At 44.0% G+C, this 14,479-nt stretch overlaps 1 protein-coding gene across 2 annotated transcripts in view; it reads right to left on the minus strand.

The window, feature by feature from the left end:
* Window positions 1-558: 558 nt before the first annotated feature.
* LOC147452466 (phosphatidylinositol-glycan biosynthesis class F-like protein) overlaps window positions 559-14,479 on the minus strand; it is a 59,284-nt gene continuing 45,363 nt past the window's right edge. Inside the window, exons 2-8 of one of the 2 annotated variants that reach the window (XM_086518147.1) lie at window positions 4,574-4,642; window positions 4,449-4,491; window positions 4,312-4,366; window positions 3,566-3,614; window positions 3,425-3,492; window positions 1,153-1,261; window positions 559-1,076 (exon numbers count right to left, since the gene is read on the minus strand). In XM_086518147.1, the coding sequence (XP_086374273.1) occupies window positions 972-1,076; window positions 1,153-1,261; window positions 3,425-3,492; window positions 3,566-3,614; window positions 4,312-4,366; window positions 4,449-4,491; window positions 4,574-4,642 (498 nt within the window). In that variant the 3' untranslated portion in view covers window positions 559-971. The remainder of the gene's footprint in view (window positions 1,077-1,152; window positions 1,262-3,424; window positions 3,493-3,565; window positions 3,615-4,311; window positions 4,367-4,448; window positions 4,492-4,573; window positions 4,643-14,479) is intronic. The other variant, XM_086518148.1, reaches the window with a different exon arrangement.

Consider the following 14,479-nt stretch of genomic DNA (forward strand, 5'->3'; position numbering starts at 1 on the left):
GAGAGAAGAAGAAGAAGAAAAGAATTTTTAACGTCATGGGATCAAAGATCTATCCGACGAGAGTTGAACTCAAGACTTGTTATTCAAGAGGGAAATGGCACAACCAATCTACCACATGGGTGATAGAAAGGTTGTACCATTTTCCTCTTTTTATTAACACACTGAACACACGCACAAACCCCCCCCCCCCCCCCCCCTTCCCGAGAAGAAGAGAATTTTTAACATGGTGGGAAACTATCCCAAGAGACCTCAAAGATCTATCCCACAGAGAGAGAGAGAGAGAGAGAGAGAGAGAGAGAGAGAGAGAGAGAGAGAGAGAGCTTTATGACCCCAGCTTAAGACAAACAACTGCAAATTTCTTGAACTTTCTCAACTTGCTACATATCAAAGAAAACAAAAAAGTTACAGTGCTTCCTTCCCTCATGATTCATCAGAGCCTGGCACACATTAAAACATGGGCACCAGCTTCCTTGAAACACTATTCAATGGGCAAGCCAGATACTGCTAAAATCACAGTGTAACATTAGTTTTGACTTGAGCTCCACCAATACTGGTAAATTGAATATAATTTCACCTCATCAATGTTTGAGAAAATCATGCGTCGGTATAAACTTGAGCTCATTTCCGTAGCAATTGCAAGGTTGAAGGTGACTTGAGCTCATTTCACCAAATTTGTTCCATTCTTGTTTTCAATCAATCCGCAAGTATGTACAAACCAATCAGGCAACTCAAGGTTTTGAACCTCAGAAAATTGATGGAAACTACAAACAGTAGATCCTATCTGGGAATTCTCACATCAAACGATGGTGATCACTGCCAACATTGACAATGTAGCTTGAGTGTGCTTTTTGACTGTCACCGCTAAAACTCCTTACCAAGAGCCATCAGGCAGTGGCAAATGTGAATACGAACCATGAAATCGACTAAAAGTGAATCATTTGTCATGTTCCCATCAAAGATCATCAATCCTTCTAATCACTTTTCTCGTGAGAATTCACAAGCACGAGTATGGCTGATAAAATCTCTCCTGCAAAAAAACCTCCTGCCATTCCATACGTGACACAGACCGGCCATTCCTGTGGATTGCACAACCCTCCATGAATACACTACTAGACTAGGTTTTAAAAAAGGATAATAGCTAAAGTTACTTACTTGCCATGGTCGTTCCCAGTCCAACGGCATTGGCCAAGCTCCAAACCAGGCTCCTATAACTGCTCCGTGAGCAGGTATGCAAATAGAATATTCTAACACTCCTCTTGGTCTTTAGTCATGCCAGTGAAAGTTTCCAAGAAATTAGTGTTGGCAAATGCAAGCACACATCCAAAATAGATACATGCAGACAACCAGATGCATGCGCAAGCTCAGAAACCTTCGGATTTTCAAAAGAAACATGGGTTGAAGAGAGATCACATATATACAGAAAACCTCTTAAAAAAATAAACAGGGAGGTGACAAACAAAAAGAACCCCAGTAACAGGCTCATGTGCACCAAAGGTGATTCAAGATAGGCTCAGTTAATCCCAGATATCACACGAGATCAAACACAGTGCTCATGGATTTAAATAAGGTCAGCACAGGGGGCATGGGCGCGGGCCCTGACTGGGGGGGGGGGGGGGGGGATGAGGTTGAGTCTTGAGTTCATTTTTTGCAACTTCCTAGATTCTCTTGCATTAAAGATTCATCTCTTGACATTCAAGTCAGCATCTCTTGAGTTCAGTCGAGTTCAAAGATGAGACCAAATCGTGCCTCACCTGTTGGTTCATGTGCCTGTACTACTTTCTCCCCATCAATTGAAAAAATACTATTTAAAGGGAAGACCCAGCCCATCTTCCGATCCCCAGATCATGTCACGTGAGAATTCTCTCTCTACATATATTTCTCATCTTGCTACGAAGTGGTATTCATTTATGTAGCTGATGATTACTATTTTGAGACAATATGACTGCAACAAGCAACCAAAACTGAGGAACCGAAATCTGTTGCAAAAGTGTAAACTGTTCATAGTTCGGGTCATGATACACTGTTTGATTCCAACCAGCATGTGATGGCTAGTGTAGGCATATGGTTGAGCCTACTGTGAAATGTTGGACCAGGATGTGGCAGTTATGTGCATTGTGGTGTGTATGCCATACGTGTGTAGTCTTGTGATAATCGCGTGAAGCATGGCTTCACAGTGTCAGTGTCTAGTGATCTATGATGCTATGTTTGTTTTGAGTTTCTGTCATTACTCTAGAGATGCACGGAAGACTCAGTCATAATGAAGCCTAGCACTAAAAGAAGTGTTAAATAGGAAAAATCAGTACAATAATAAGGTAGTTGATAGGGCATACGCACCACTGAAGATGGAAAGAATTAATATATACCTAGATATCAACTGAAGATGGAAAGATATATACCACTGAAGATGGAAAGAATTAATATATACCTAGAATTAACATGATATCAACTGGTCGAACGCAGACGAAAAATTCGAATATGAAGCTTGCATGTCCATTATAAGACTAAAAAATATGCAAAGATCAAAAATATACCTAGACAGTACACTCAATGTTGTCGCTTAATAGAAATAGCTCCTATCTCCATGTCTAGCGTGTATTACAGTAAACAGGTAACAAATTTGGTACTAAGAAAGGGGTGGGCCGTTTGCTGGCTTGAACCCTCACAGCACCTCAATAATAGTCTGCTATTTATAAAAAGTCTGCAATATGATCTTACCTGGTATCATAGCTGCCTTCCTATTTCTGACCCTACACTGCTGTGGCTGCTGCTTTGTCATACTGACTCGGTGTTTGCAACTCCATGACGAAGAGGCCTAAGCAACTTTGATCGACCCACTCTATACTTTGATTCTCCGTGCTGCCCTCTCAAACTCTATCTCCAATCAATGTGACAAGAACCGACGCTGGCTTATGATGCTCCCCATGGCATGTCAGGTGTGGCATGTCAATAAGACCAGGTTCTGTAAACTAAAGAAAATGATCCTGGTAATACTGCATCTTCATGGGTGAAAGAGTCATGTGTGTGCAAGGAAAATTAAGGTCACATTAGAGGGCCAGTGATGTATCCACATGAAAGAGTCATGTGCGCAAAGCAAATCAAGGTCACAATAGAGGGCCAGCAATATAGTCGTCTCTAGCGCCCCCACCCCCCGGGCCGGTGTCTTGCAAAGCACTGTAGCATACAAAGCATGTTATGCTTGTGAAAGGCCTCCCATGCTCCTTTGACAGAGCCAGGGGGGAAAAGGTGGACTTTAAGCACGTACTTGCAGATGCTAGACAGAAATAAAGTCAAACAAACACTGACGCCACTAGAGTCAATAAAATAAAACAGAGGAAACAAGTCACAGACACCAGTAATTTGCAGTCCCAAGCGAACAAATCCATGCAAAAACCTTTGATTTCAAGCCTAGTGGCCTCGCACCAACCTCGTGAAGGCAAGAAGACGGAGCCATTCAGACCAGGATCCTCCCAAAACAATGCCGGCTGGTAAAGCCTGCACACTGAAGGATTTAGGAACTTAAAAGAGCTCAGTCGTCCCATTACTGTTGGGGACATATTTTACTTACCACGATGGCTGATATAAGCTGGCCCCAATATGCCGTTTTTCTACTATGTCTGTAAAACATCACAAAAACAACAAAGTATTACTAAGCAAAGGATACCATATACTTGCAGAGTCAAGAAGAATTATATGATCAACGTATGTTTCAAAATCAAATCAAGAACATCAGAATCGCTTGGAAAGGCGCCATTTGAAACTTTAAATAAGTACATCATGCACCCTTCTGCTGCAGAAACAAAGTACAGTTCAATACAATACGGTGTATTTACCATACTTTTGAATTTTAGGGACATATCATATTAATTATGTATGCTGTACTGGAACAACCATGCATTTTGGTAACCACTCAAATACATTGCCATCAACTGCTCATGAGCAGAGCTAAATAATGGAAGTCTAGTTGAGGATTGAGACCATGTCAACTCTAGACAGACATTGTTACTCCGGGGACATAGATACTAAGTCACAACTTTAAACAAAACTATATGATACTTTGAAGTGTCAACACAAAATATGTACTATGAACAAAACTATATGATACTGTGAACAAAACTATATGATACTTTGAAGTGTCAACACAAAATATTGAGACCCTCTCAGTATCTTTATCAATCAAAATACCATTGTTGAACTTTCTGAAAGCCAATAGCCACTTCCAGAAAGTAGTTACTGATGAATTTGAAAATTTTGCTAGCATAACAGATGCTTTCACAAACAGAGGAGCTTAGCAAAATGGGGGACAAGACTTACTCAAGCTCCCAAGGGGCCCCAAAAATGACTGCTGCAATAATCAAAATCAAAGCTCCTGCATTGGAAAGCCAAATTCGTCAGCTTGCCACCCTTGCTTTTGAGAAATTGCTTATTGAAATCAATAAGAAATTAAGTACCAATGGGAAGACTCAGAATGCTTCTCCAGGAAGCCTCCCATATCTGTAAGAGAATAATGAGATAATGAACGGGCCCCTTTGAACATGTGAAAATCTCATGCTAGATGGGTGGCTGTGCACCTCACCGAAGGGCACCTTCTCTGCTTCAATGATATCAGGGTATACATCAAAATGGAAAAGAAAACTTGCCAAACCTATTGAGACAACAGAGAAGGAAAAAACCTCTTAACATAGCTTCTGGCAGTAGACATGACTCAAAAAACTTTTCAAACTTACATAAACACCTTCAAAAGGTCAGAAAAGTCTGAAATTTGAATCTACGAACTGTAAGAGGGGCTAAACCACTTGCACAAAACACACATGTAAGGCAACAAAAGCATACAAAGAAAGAAGACAATCACGTCGCACGAAGTATAAAGTTGATAGCACAATCAAAATAAGAAAGGAGTTTTCAGGCTTTTACAACTTAAACAAGCTCGCCATTCAAAGTGCAGGGACAGGCTATTATGCTCTCGAAAGATCATGTTGGTTCAATTTCAAAAAACTGCATGTCATGCTACACGTAGTTCATATATGTCTGAAAAATGTGTGAAAGATGAAAGCTAGTCGAAAAAATTCCTATATATCTTAGCTCATGCTAGTCCAGGTATTGCGATCACAGAAGATGAGTGTCTGTGTCACATGCATACTAACTCTATATGCCATGTGGACATGCTACTGCTATTGCAATGCCGCATAGGTCTAGAAATGCCTAGGGGTGCCCGTAAGTGTGTCTCTACTTCCCACTTCTCACATGCCACTATATGCGTGTATGTATCAATGTGTGCGCGTGGAGAAAAGGAGAAAGAGAATGTTGCTCACGCCTTATTTTCGTCAGCTCTCTCCTTCCATCACCCCTTCAAGGCTTTCCATGCAAGCTACGCTCTAACCTCCTCTGTTTGTCCTCATTGATCCCTGATCGTATGGACCACCTATGCTGTCACAAACAGGAGCGCACACGAATAATCAACAAGATGAACATAAATAATCTTTCAACTAAACAAAGTTGAGGGAGAAGTTCGACACAGTATTTGGGACCAAAAGATGGCTCGTCCCCCCCCCCCCCCCCCCCCCCCCCCCCCCCTTAAAGAGAATCCTTTATTAGGGAGAATCTTTTTACAAGCACAAGAGCCGAAGAAAACCCCTCCGTTTATATACTCTGACTCGATGGTCGTTCCTTCCCGTAAGGGAAATCCGAGAGGCGAGCTCTCAATCCTTTTTCCGTCTGTACTCGGAGTCAGGACTCCGCAGACAATTTCCGAATTCCGTTCCCAGAATTCCCAAGCATAAGCCGAAGCCTTCCCACTTCTCCTTCGCGATGAAGTACCAACAAACACACACTCAAACACAGGACAACAATTCGTATGGCGAATCCACAATAAATACCTTTCGCTCTTGCACGGGAAAAGCGAATTCCGTGCTTCATAGTCTCACGATCTCTTGCGTCTTCTGGCGGCAGAGTCTTCCCTTGCTGGTGTTGCAACTCCCCCTATGAGTGAGGGCATGTGGTGCTTTTATAGCTCCCTGGCCACAACAAGAATAGCTGAGCAGAGGATGGCCGTGTAGAGATCGCGACGGATTTTATTTTATTTATTTTTTTTGTTGTTCTACCCGAAATAGGGAGAGAGAATTCGTTGGCTTGTTTTTTTGCTTTATTTTCTAAGTGGCTGTCCACATATTAAGCAGTCGGTCGGCATATTTTAAAATTGGTATGAACCTGCCCAAAAACTCAATAAAACCTTGTAAGTTCAAAACAATGCTTTTCACAGCACTTCCCAAGCGTCCCTGGATGCAACCACATTCACAAATGCAATGCAGACATAGATTCCTCGCGGAAAAGCGTCTGCTCTTCCCGAAAAACTCGTTAAAATATTCCGCTTTTTAAGAAAAGCTTCTCAGAACCCATCTTTATTCTTGTGGTTGCGTCTTTACACGTATTCCTCTTTCCAGTTCGGATTTCCTACCAGACCAACGAGATATTCCCTTACTGATGCTCCAGTCACCCCATCACGTGACGCATCACGAATACTCGTTTCCCGGTCTCTCCTACCGAACTAACGGTAAAACCCCTTCACAATGCTTATCATATGACGCATCAGAGTTTTTCCGTTCCTCATGGCTTTTAATAATTCCAGTAGATCTACAGTTCCTAACCTTACGATTCAAGTGCACATCTTTAAATATCCTAATTTCAATTTAAAAAAATTACTCGAGAAAATAAGAAAATAGTCCATTTAGCAACATCCCTCTGGCTTCTAAACAGTTGTCCTCAATTGTAGTGCTTGTACACATCCTTCCAAAATCTCGAGATAGGAGGCTAATTCCTGCTCGATCATTCCAAACTTAAGTGTCCGGTCCTGATGATGGATAGTCTGCTCCGGTTGGAGTATCACCTCTGTAGTTAGAGTGTAGGTCCTCAGCAATGATTGCTGACTCCATCATCCTCTGAAGGGTATTATGAAGATACACCTTCACGCTCTTCCGAAGCTGTGGTAGGAGACCTGCTTCGAATTTTTGCATCTTTTCCTCGTCGGAGATCTTCATGAAAGGAGTAACCTTTAGAAGATTTCGACCAATACTTGTTAACATAAGTGGTGACTTTCTCATGTTCCTTCTGGGCGAACCAGTCCCATTCCTTCCGAATGTCCTTCTCGAAATCAAGTGAAAGAAATTGTTCATAGAATTCAACTTTGAATTGAGCCCAGGTTCTGGCTTGATTACCTTCCATAATTTTGGCTAACCACTAGTTGCTTGCAGTCTCCTTGAGATGCATCCCAACATGACACACAACTTGGATTTTTCAATAAGTTTCCATTGGCAAAAGCAACTTCAAACTGCCTGATGAAAGACAGTGCCTTGGAGATATCTCTCTGTCCTGTGTAGTTATCCAACTTCACATCCTTGTCACCGGATTTGAAAATCCGCATCTTGCGGTGACGTCTGCGGTTATCCCTCTTGAACTGGGCTTCTCTTTAGTATTATGTAGGTAAGTAGTAGGAGTTTTCTTCTTGGGAGAAGATATAGATATTGAATGAGAAGTGGATGTAGTAGTATGGAGAAGAGATAGAGATATCCTTGCTTTCATTAAGCAGAGAAAGTTCTTTTTCCTAGCCCTTGCTTTTGGAAGGCCATTTGTCCTGATCCACAAGATTTTCCTGACGCCCATCGGCATCCGTTCCTTGCGGCTTCTTGATTCCGTCCAAAGCCTTTTGGACAGCCGGCAACAAAATGAGTTGTTGCAATTCCGCGAGTTGGGCTCGCATTTGCTGAAGTTCGTCTTCAGCCGTTCTTTCGTGGCTTATCATGGTTCTTCTGGTTCCTTCTCAGAATCATCCTTCTTTGTAGAGAAAGAGAGGAATCCGAGCTCTGATACCACTGTCACAAATGGGAGCGCACACGAATAATCAACAAGATGAACATAAATAATCTTTCAACTAAACAGAGTTGAGGGAGAAGTTCGACACAGTATTTGCGACTAGAAGATGGGTTGGTCCCCCCCCCCCCCCTTAAAGAGAATCCTTTATTAGGGAGAATCTTTTTACAAGCACAAGAACCGGAGAAAACCCCTCCATCCTTATTCTCTGACTCAATGGTCGTTCCTTCCCGTAAGGGAAATCCGAGAGGCGAGCTCTCAATCCTTTTTCCGTCTGTACTCAGAGTCGAGACTCCGCAGACAATTTCCGAATTCCACTCCCAGAATTCCGAAGCGTAGGCCGAAGCCTTCCCGCTTCTCCTTCGCGATGAAGTACCTGCAAACACACACACAAACACGGGACAACAATTCGTATGGTGAATCCACAATAGATACTTGTCGCTCCTTCGCGGGAAAAGCGACTTCTGTGCTTCGTAGTCTCGCGATCTCTTGCATCTTCTCGCGGCAGAGTCTTTCCTTGCTGGAGCCTGGAGTTGGCAACTCCCCCTCTGAGTGAGGGCATGTGGTGCCTTTATAGCTCCCTGGCCATAGCAAGAATAGCTAAGCAGAGACTGGCCGCGTAGAGATCGCGGCGGATTTTTTCTTATTATTTATTATTTTATTTTATTTTTTTGTGTTGTTCTACCCGAAATAGGGAGAGAGAATTCGTTGGCTGGTTTTGTTACTTTATTTTCTAAGTGGTTGCCCACTTATTAAGTGGGCGGTTGTTATGTCCCGCTCACAGGAGAGGGGATCTAGCCCAGATACCGTTGGGATGGGCGTCCAGTGTCCGAGCGGACGTAGTGTGAACCCGGCCAGTGTGGCCGGCCATTATTATAAAAGGGAGGCCAAGGCCTTATCTACAGTTATCGACCCCACTGGCAGAGTGCCAGTGGTTAGCCCGCGAGGCTAGGAGTGCGCGAGGTCACCTCGAGGAGGTGAGGCCGGGTGGTATGGGACGCCCGGTCTTACAGGTACACGCCTACATCCTCGGACGCTGGCCCCAACACGGGGGGAGCTGCCGGATGGTGGCTATGGTCGGGTGGTTCGTCCGATGCGTATCTGTAGGCGGTCCGTGTGGCCGGGAGGTCCATTCTCCTCGTTCGTTTCATGGTATCAAAGCCGGCTTGGCTACACGAAGGACTATGTGCACACCTACGGGCTGGCCAGAGTCGGATGATTACCGTTTCATGCAATTTTTGATGAATTAACTGTTTAACTGATTATTTTCTTCTCATAAGCTCGTGTGCAGGTGAAATTTAATGGGTTGCTTGCTGATTTTTCATAAAACTCAGCAGTCTCGCAGGTGGAGGTGCTGAAAATCAGAGGATTACTCATTGATTTTACTGGTTTTCAATGGAAATCAGTATGTTATTTATTAATTTGCTGACTTGGATTAAATTCAGCATACTGTATGTCTTTTTTTTAATAAAAAAAACCTTCTCTGTAACCTTCTCCTCTCTGTGCGAAGCATGGAGAGAGAGAAAGGAGAGAGAGAAAGGAGAGAGAGAGAGAGTGTTACCTCTCTCTGTGGCAGCTTGCAGAGAAGGGTTTTCCAAGAGCACCCAGAGGCCAGCGTGGCTTAGCGTGGCTTTTTTTGGTAGCGCTGGCTCCTAGTTGGAGCCTCTTGTGCGTGCTGGACACAAGCCTCCACGAGCCCAAGATATTCTCTCACTTCATGCGCTGCCTGAAGGTTTCTCTCTCCACGAGGCAGCCTCAACGCTCGCCTTCTTTCTTTTTACGCTGGGAGTATTTCAGCGCTGATCTTTTTTTTTATCGCTAGAAGTTTAAGTTGATTTATTTTAAAGAGAGTGGGCGCCCATTAGGTAATGTGGCCAGGACCTTTTGAGTTTTTTTTAAGTTAAGGTCTGAAACCTGAGTTATTAAAATAACTCACTTACAGAGACTTCAAAGTTGCAGAGAAATGAGTTTTTAGCCTCTGCTTCTCTCCCCAGCCTGCTCTCTCTCACCCGCTCGCGCTCTCGCGCTCACACCGACGCGTGGAGCTCTTCGCAACCTCAACTTTTCGTGACCAAAAAGTGCAGAAAAGGCTCAGTTTCACGTGAATTTTCCAGTTTTTTCATGCACTTCGCCATGGATTCCTCCAGCTCGGATGTGCAGCGTGATGACCCGCCAGGTAACATTCAAATTCCATTCACGCATGCTCTCTACACATGGATTACAAGCACTTCCCAGAGCTTCGACCAGCGTGTTACCGCTCTGGAAAACGCGAATGTTCAGACGAACCTTCGCTTGGCCTCTCTTGAAGGGGTCGTACAGGGGCTCAGTTCCCGACTTTCTACTCTCGAAAATATGGCTCAGTTGACGACTGCGCGTATCTCCGAGGGGGAAACCCATCTCCAGCAATTGCGGATGCAGATTGCTGCTTTTGGGTGCTCACAGGGTGGTCCAACTGCCACAATTCCGTATAAAACTACAAATTTCTCAAGAGAAGAGGAGTGTACGAAATTGGCCGTAAATAACTCGCTACACCAGTGGACCACATACTTTGATCTCCATGGGGAGCATGATGAATGGAGGATTCAGACAATTCCTCTCTATCTGCATAGCAAGGCGCTTACCTGGTGGCGTGACATGACAGAGAAGCCTACGACGTGGGCTGACTTTTGCGTGAAATTCAATAGAGATTTCGCCAAAATGGACTCTTTGAAAGCTTACGCCAAACTGCAGAGTCTTTCGATGAAAACTGTCTTTTGATAAATATACGACAGCTTTCAAAGAGGCGCTCACCTTCTGCAAGGTGGATTCCACACACGCCGTGCACATGTACTTGCTCGGGTTACATGAAGATTATCGTTGGACCTTAATCAAGGACAAAGCCCCGACTGATGTCGAGGATGCAGTGGCCAAGGCCAAAACGTTCCATTTGATAAATGGAGCGAATTATGAGAAGAAAAGAATTGCAGACCATCAATCTGGTGAGGGTGCTTCGAGGAAGCGACCCCGATTCAAGCATAAGTCTAAATCACTGCCGAGATCTTCTCAGGAAAAGAAGAAAGCCAGAAACGCTTCAGTTGCTGATGCAGTGAAGAAGGGGGCTTGCTTCGGATGTGGCCAGACGAGTCACCAAATCAAAGATTGCCCTAAGAAGAAGAAGACACAGAAACCGCAAGGCCGTCCTTCGGTTCAGATTCACGAGATCTCAGGTAACTCTGATGTTGTTCAAGTTGAAATCCATCATTTAGCGCACAGTTCATGTACAATTTGTACTTTTAGCACCAAAGTGTTTGGTAAGCACGATCTTCTCCGTTTCCCCGGGAAGATCAATGGTCACGACGTGACCGTACTCCTTGATAATGGAAGCTCACACAATTTTGTGGATGCAAAATTGGTGCAGAAATTGAACCTGCGGACACAGGACAGTGACCATGAGTATCGCGTGAAGATGGCTCGTGGCGTGGATACGGATGTATGGAATCGGATGGTTCCAGAACTGTCGCTCGAGCTGGCTAATTACAAAGAGAACCTGGATTTCCACATCATGCGCCTGGACAGAGCAGATGTTATTTTAGGAATTCCATGGTTTTATGATAAACAAGACTCATTGTATATAGACTATGTACATCACTCTCTTGTTTTTGTTAAGCAGAACATGCCTCATGTATCGGTGTCGCTTTGTAATCAGAACTCTGTAAATAATGGTTTTGCAATACCAGTTATTACTGCTTTGGAAATGTATCAAGAAATAAAGTCTTCTGATGTTGACTTTTATCAATGTGTACCATCTGCTTGGTTTGATTCATTAGTGCTTGGTACTTCTGTCACTGAATTTCGTAAAAATGTTTCATGTTCTTCTGTTAAACTTAGGGATTCCAACGAATCCAACCTTATCCAAGAAATCATGACTGATTTCAAGGATGTTTTTCTTGACGATCTACCTCTTGGCTTGCCGCCTTCGAGAGGAGTAGATCATGGCATTGAGTTGGTGGTTGGTAGTCAACCCTTCTCAAAGCAACCCTATCGGTTTAGTAAAACCGAGGAGGACGAGATTCAGCGACAGCTGAAGGATTATCTCGACATTGACTTTGTTCGGCCTAGTAAATCCCCGTGGGGAGCGCCAGTGCTGCTTTCTCGAAAGAAGGATAACACTATGCGCTCTTGCGTGGATTACAAGGGGTTGAATAAGCTCACTGTCAAGAACAAGTATCCGCTCCCGCGCATGGACGATCTGATAGATCGGCTCTCCATGGAGCGTTGTATTTTACGAAGATAGACCTGCGATCAGGCTATCATCAGATACGGATCAAACTGGAAGATATCCCTAAGACAGGCTTCCATACACGTTATGGTCACTACGACTTTTTGGTCTTGCCTTTTGATTTGACCCTCCAGCTACGTTCCAGCAGATGATGAATGATCTGCTGCGACCATTTTTAGGCAACTTCGTTGTTGTATTTCTCGATGATATCTTGATCTACAGCCGAAGTTTGCCTGAGCACCTAGTGCATATACGCACTGTTCTCGAAGTACTGAGAACTGAGAAGCTTTACGCTAAGGCTTCGAAGTGTGAATTCTTTAAAAAAGAGCTTCTATATTTGGGTCACATCATTACTCGCGATGGAATTCGCGTCAACCTTGAAAAGTTGGATAAAGTGCGAAATTGGCCCATTCTGAAGAATGTACGCCAAGTAAAGTCCTTTTTAGGCTTTACTGGATTCTTTCGCAAGTTTATCAAGGATTACTCTAAAGTTGTTGCTCCGCTTACGCAACTTTTAAAAGGAGGGGTGAAAGGGCCAAAGACTTCGGGCCCTCGTCATAAAGGTAATCCCCCTGTTGTCTAGAATGAGCGTCTCGACGAGAGCTTTCGGACACTAAAGCACTTGGTGACTACTGCGCCAATATTGCACATTGTGGATCCTAGCAAACCGTTCGTGGTTGAAACGGATGCTAGTGATTATGCTATTGGTGCGACGTTATACCAGGATGGACGTCCTGTTGCGTTTGAAAGTAAGAAGCTTTCTGACGCCGAGATGCATTATCCAACGTACGAGAAGGAGCTTTATGCTGTAGTCCACGCCTTGAGGAAATGGCGGCACTACTTGTATGGCTCTACGTTTGTTGCATGGACAGATCATCATTCCTTGCGCTATATTTGTGATCAGGGTGATCTCAGAGGCCAGAAAGCTAGATGGGTTGAGCTTATGCAAGAGTTTGACTTTGAGATCCATTATAGAAAAGGATCCAGCAATCGAGTTGCCGATGCGCTCAGCAGGATTCCTGAGGTCAATGCTTTGTCTATGGCTGAAATCTCGACGGATTTCTATCTCTCTCTGAGGGCTATGCCGTTCCGATGGCCATTTTGGCAAGATATGGAACGAGGTCGAAGCGGAGCATGACTCGCATACAGGCTTGGGTGGTCCGGAGACCCAAGTGAGTCGTGCTGGAGAGACGAGACAGCGACAATATTCCATTAGAGGTGGACTATTGTTCAGAAATGGTAAAGTCTGCGTGCCGGAAATCGATGAGATTCGACAAAAGATTTTGTGCGAATGCCACAATGTCCCTAGCGCTGGGCACCCAGGCATCCAAAGAACTTTGTCTTTGGTCAAGCGATATTTCTATTGGCCAAGAATGCGCTCTTACATAGAGAGCTATGTGAAGAGATGCGTTCAGTGTCAGGTCAATAAGGCAGAGCGCCTTAGGAAAGCTGGCCTGTTACATCCATTGGAAATCCCAGATGCCAAGTGACACAGTATTTCCATGGACTTCATCGTTGGTTTGCCTAATACTAGTCGGGGCAATGACGCTATTTGGGTTGTGGTCGATAGACTCACAAAAATGGCGAAGTTTATATCAACGAAGTCGACAGTAAAAAGCCATGAGTTGGCGGTTTTATTTGTCGATCAGCTTTATAAGCTGTATGGTCTCCCAGAGAACATCGTCAGTGATCGAGATACTAAGTTCACTGGCCGATTTTGGCGAGATGTGTTTGCTCATCTTCAGACGAAGTTGAGCATGTCGTCTTCTGACCATCCTGAGTCCGACGGACAAATTGAGAGGATGAATCAGACGTTAGAGGACATGTTGAGAGCCTGTGTCTCTCATAGGCAATCTGATTGGGAGAGGTATCTTCCACAGTTAGAGTTTGCCTATAATAGTAGCAAGCATTCTGCTACTGGATTTAGCCCGTTCATGCTGATGTATGGATTTGAGCCTAAATCCCCGATTGCTATTGGCTTAGAGAAAGTCAAGGAACGCCAAGCTCGTGATTTCTTGTATGACATGCAGGAAATGCTCGAATTGGCCAAGGATAGCATAAGAACGGCTCGTGATCGAGTCACTACTTATGCTAATCAAAAGAGATCTCTAAGGACTCTAGATGTGGGACAATGGGTTTATCTGAAGATACCCAAGGATTCCAAGACTATGCGAACAGGAAAGCATTATAAGCTTTCAGCTAGATATTGTGGTCCGTTCCAGATCACAAAGAAAATTGGCCAAGTTGCCTATGAACTGGCCCTTTCTTCGGATGTTACTGTACATCCAGTGTTTCATGTCAGCCGCCTTAAAGTGAAATTGGGCGAAGCTGATGTTGTCGTGCCTATCGAGGAAAATGTAT

This window comes from Adiantum capillus-veneris, chromosome 8 (genome assembly GCF_014529385.1).
Source record: "Adiantum capillus-veneris isolate H3 chromosome 8, ASM1452938v2, whole genome shotgun sequence".
NCBI classification, from domain to species: Eukaryota; Viridiplantae; Streptophyta; class Polypodiopsida; order Polypodiales; family Pteridaceae; genus Adiantum; species Adiantum capillus-veneris.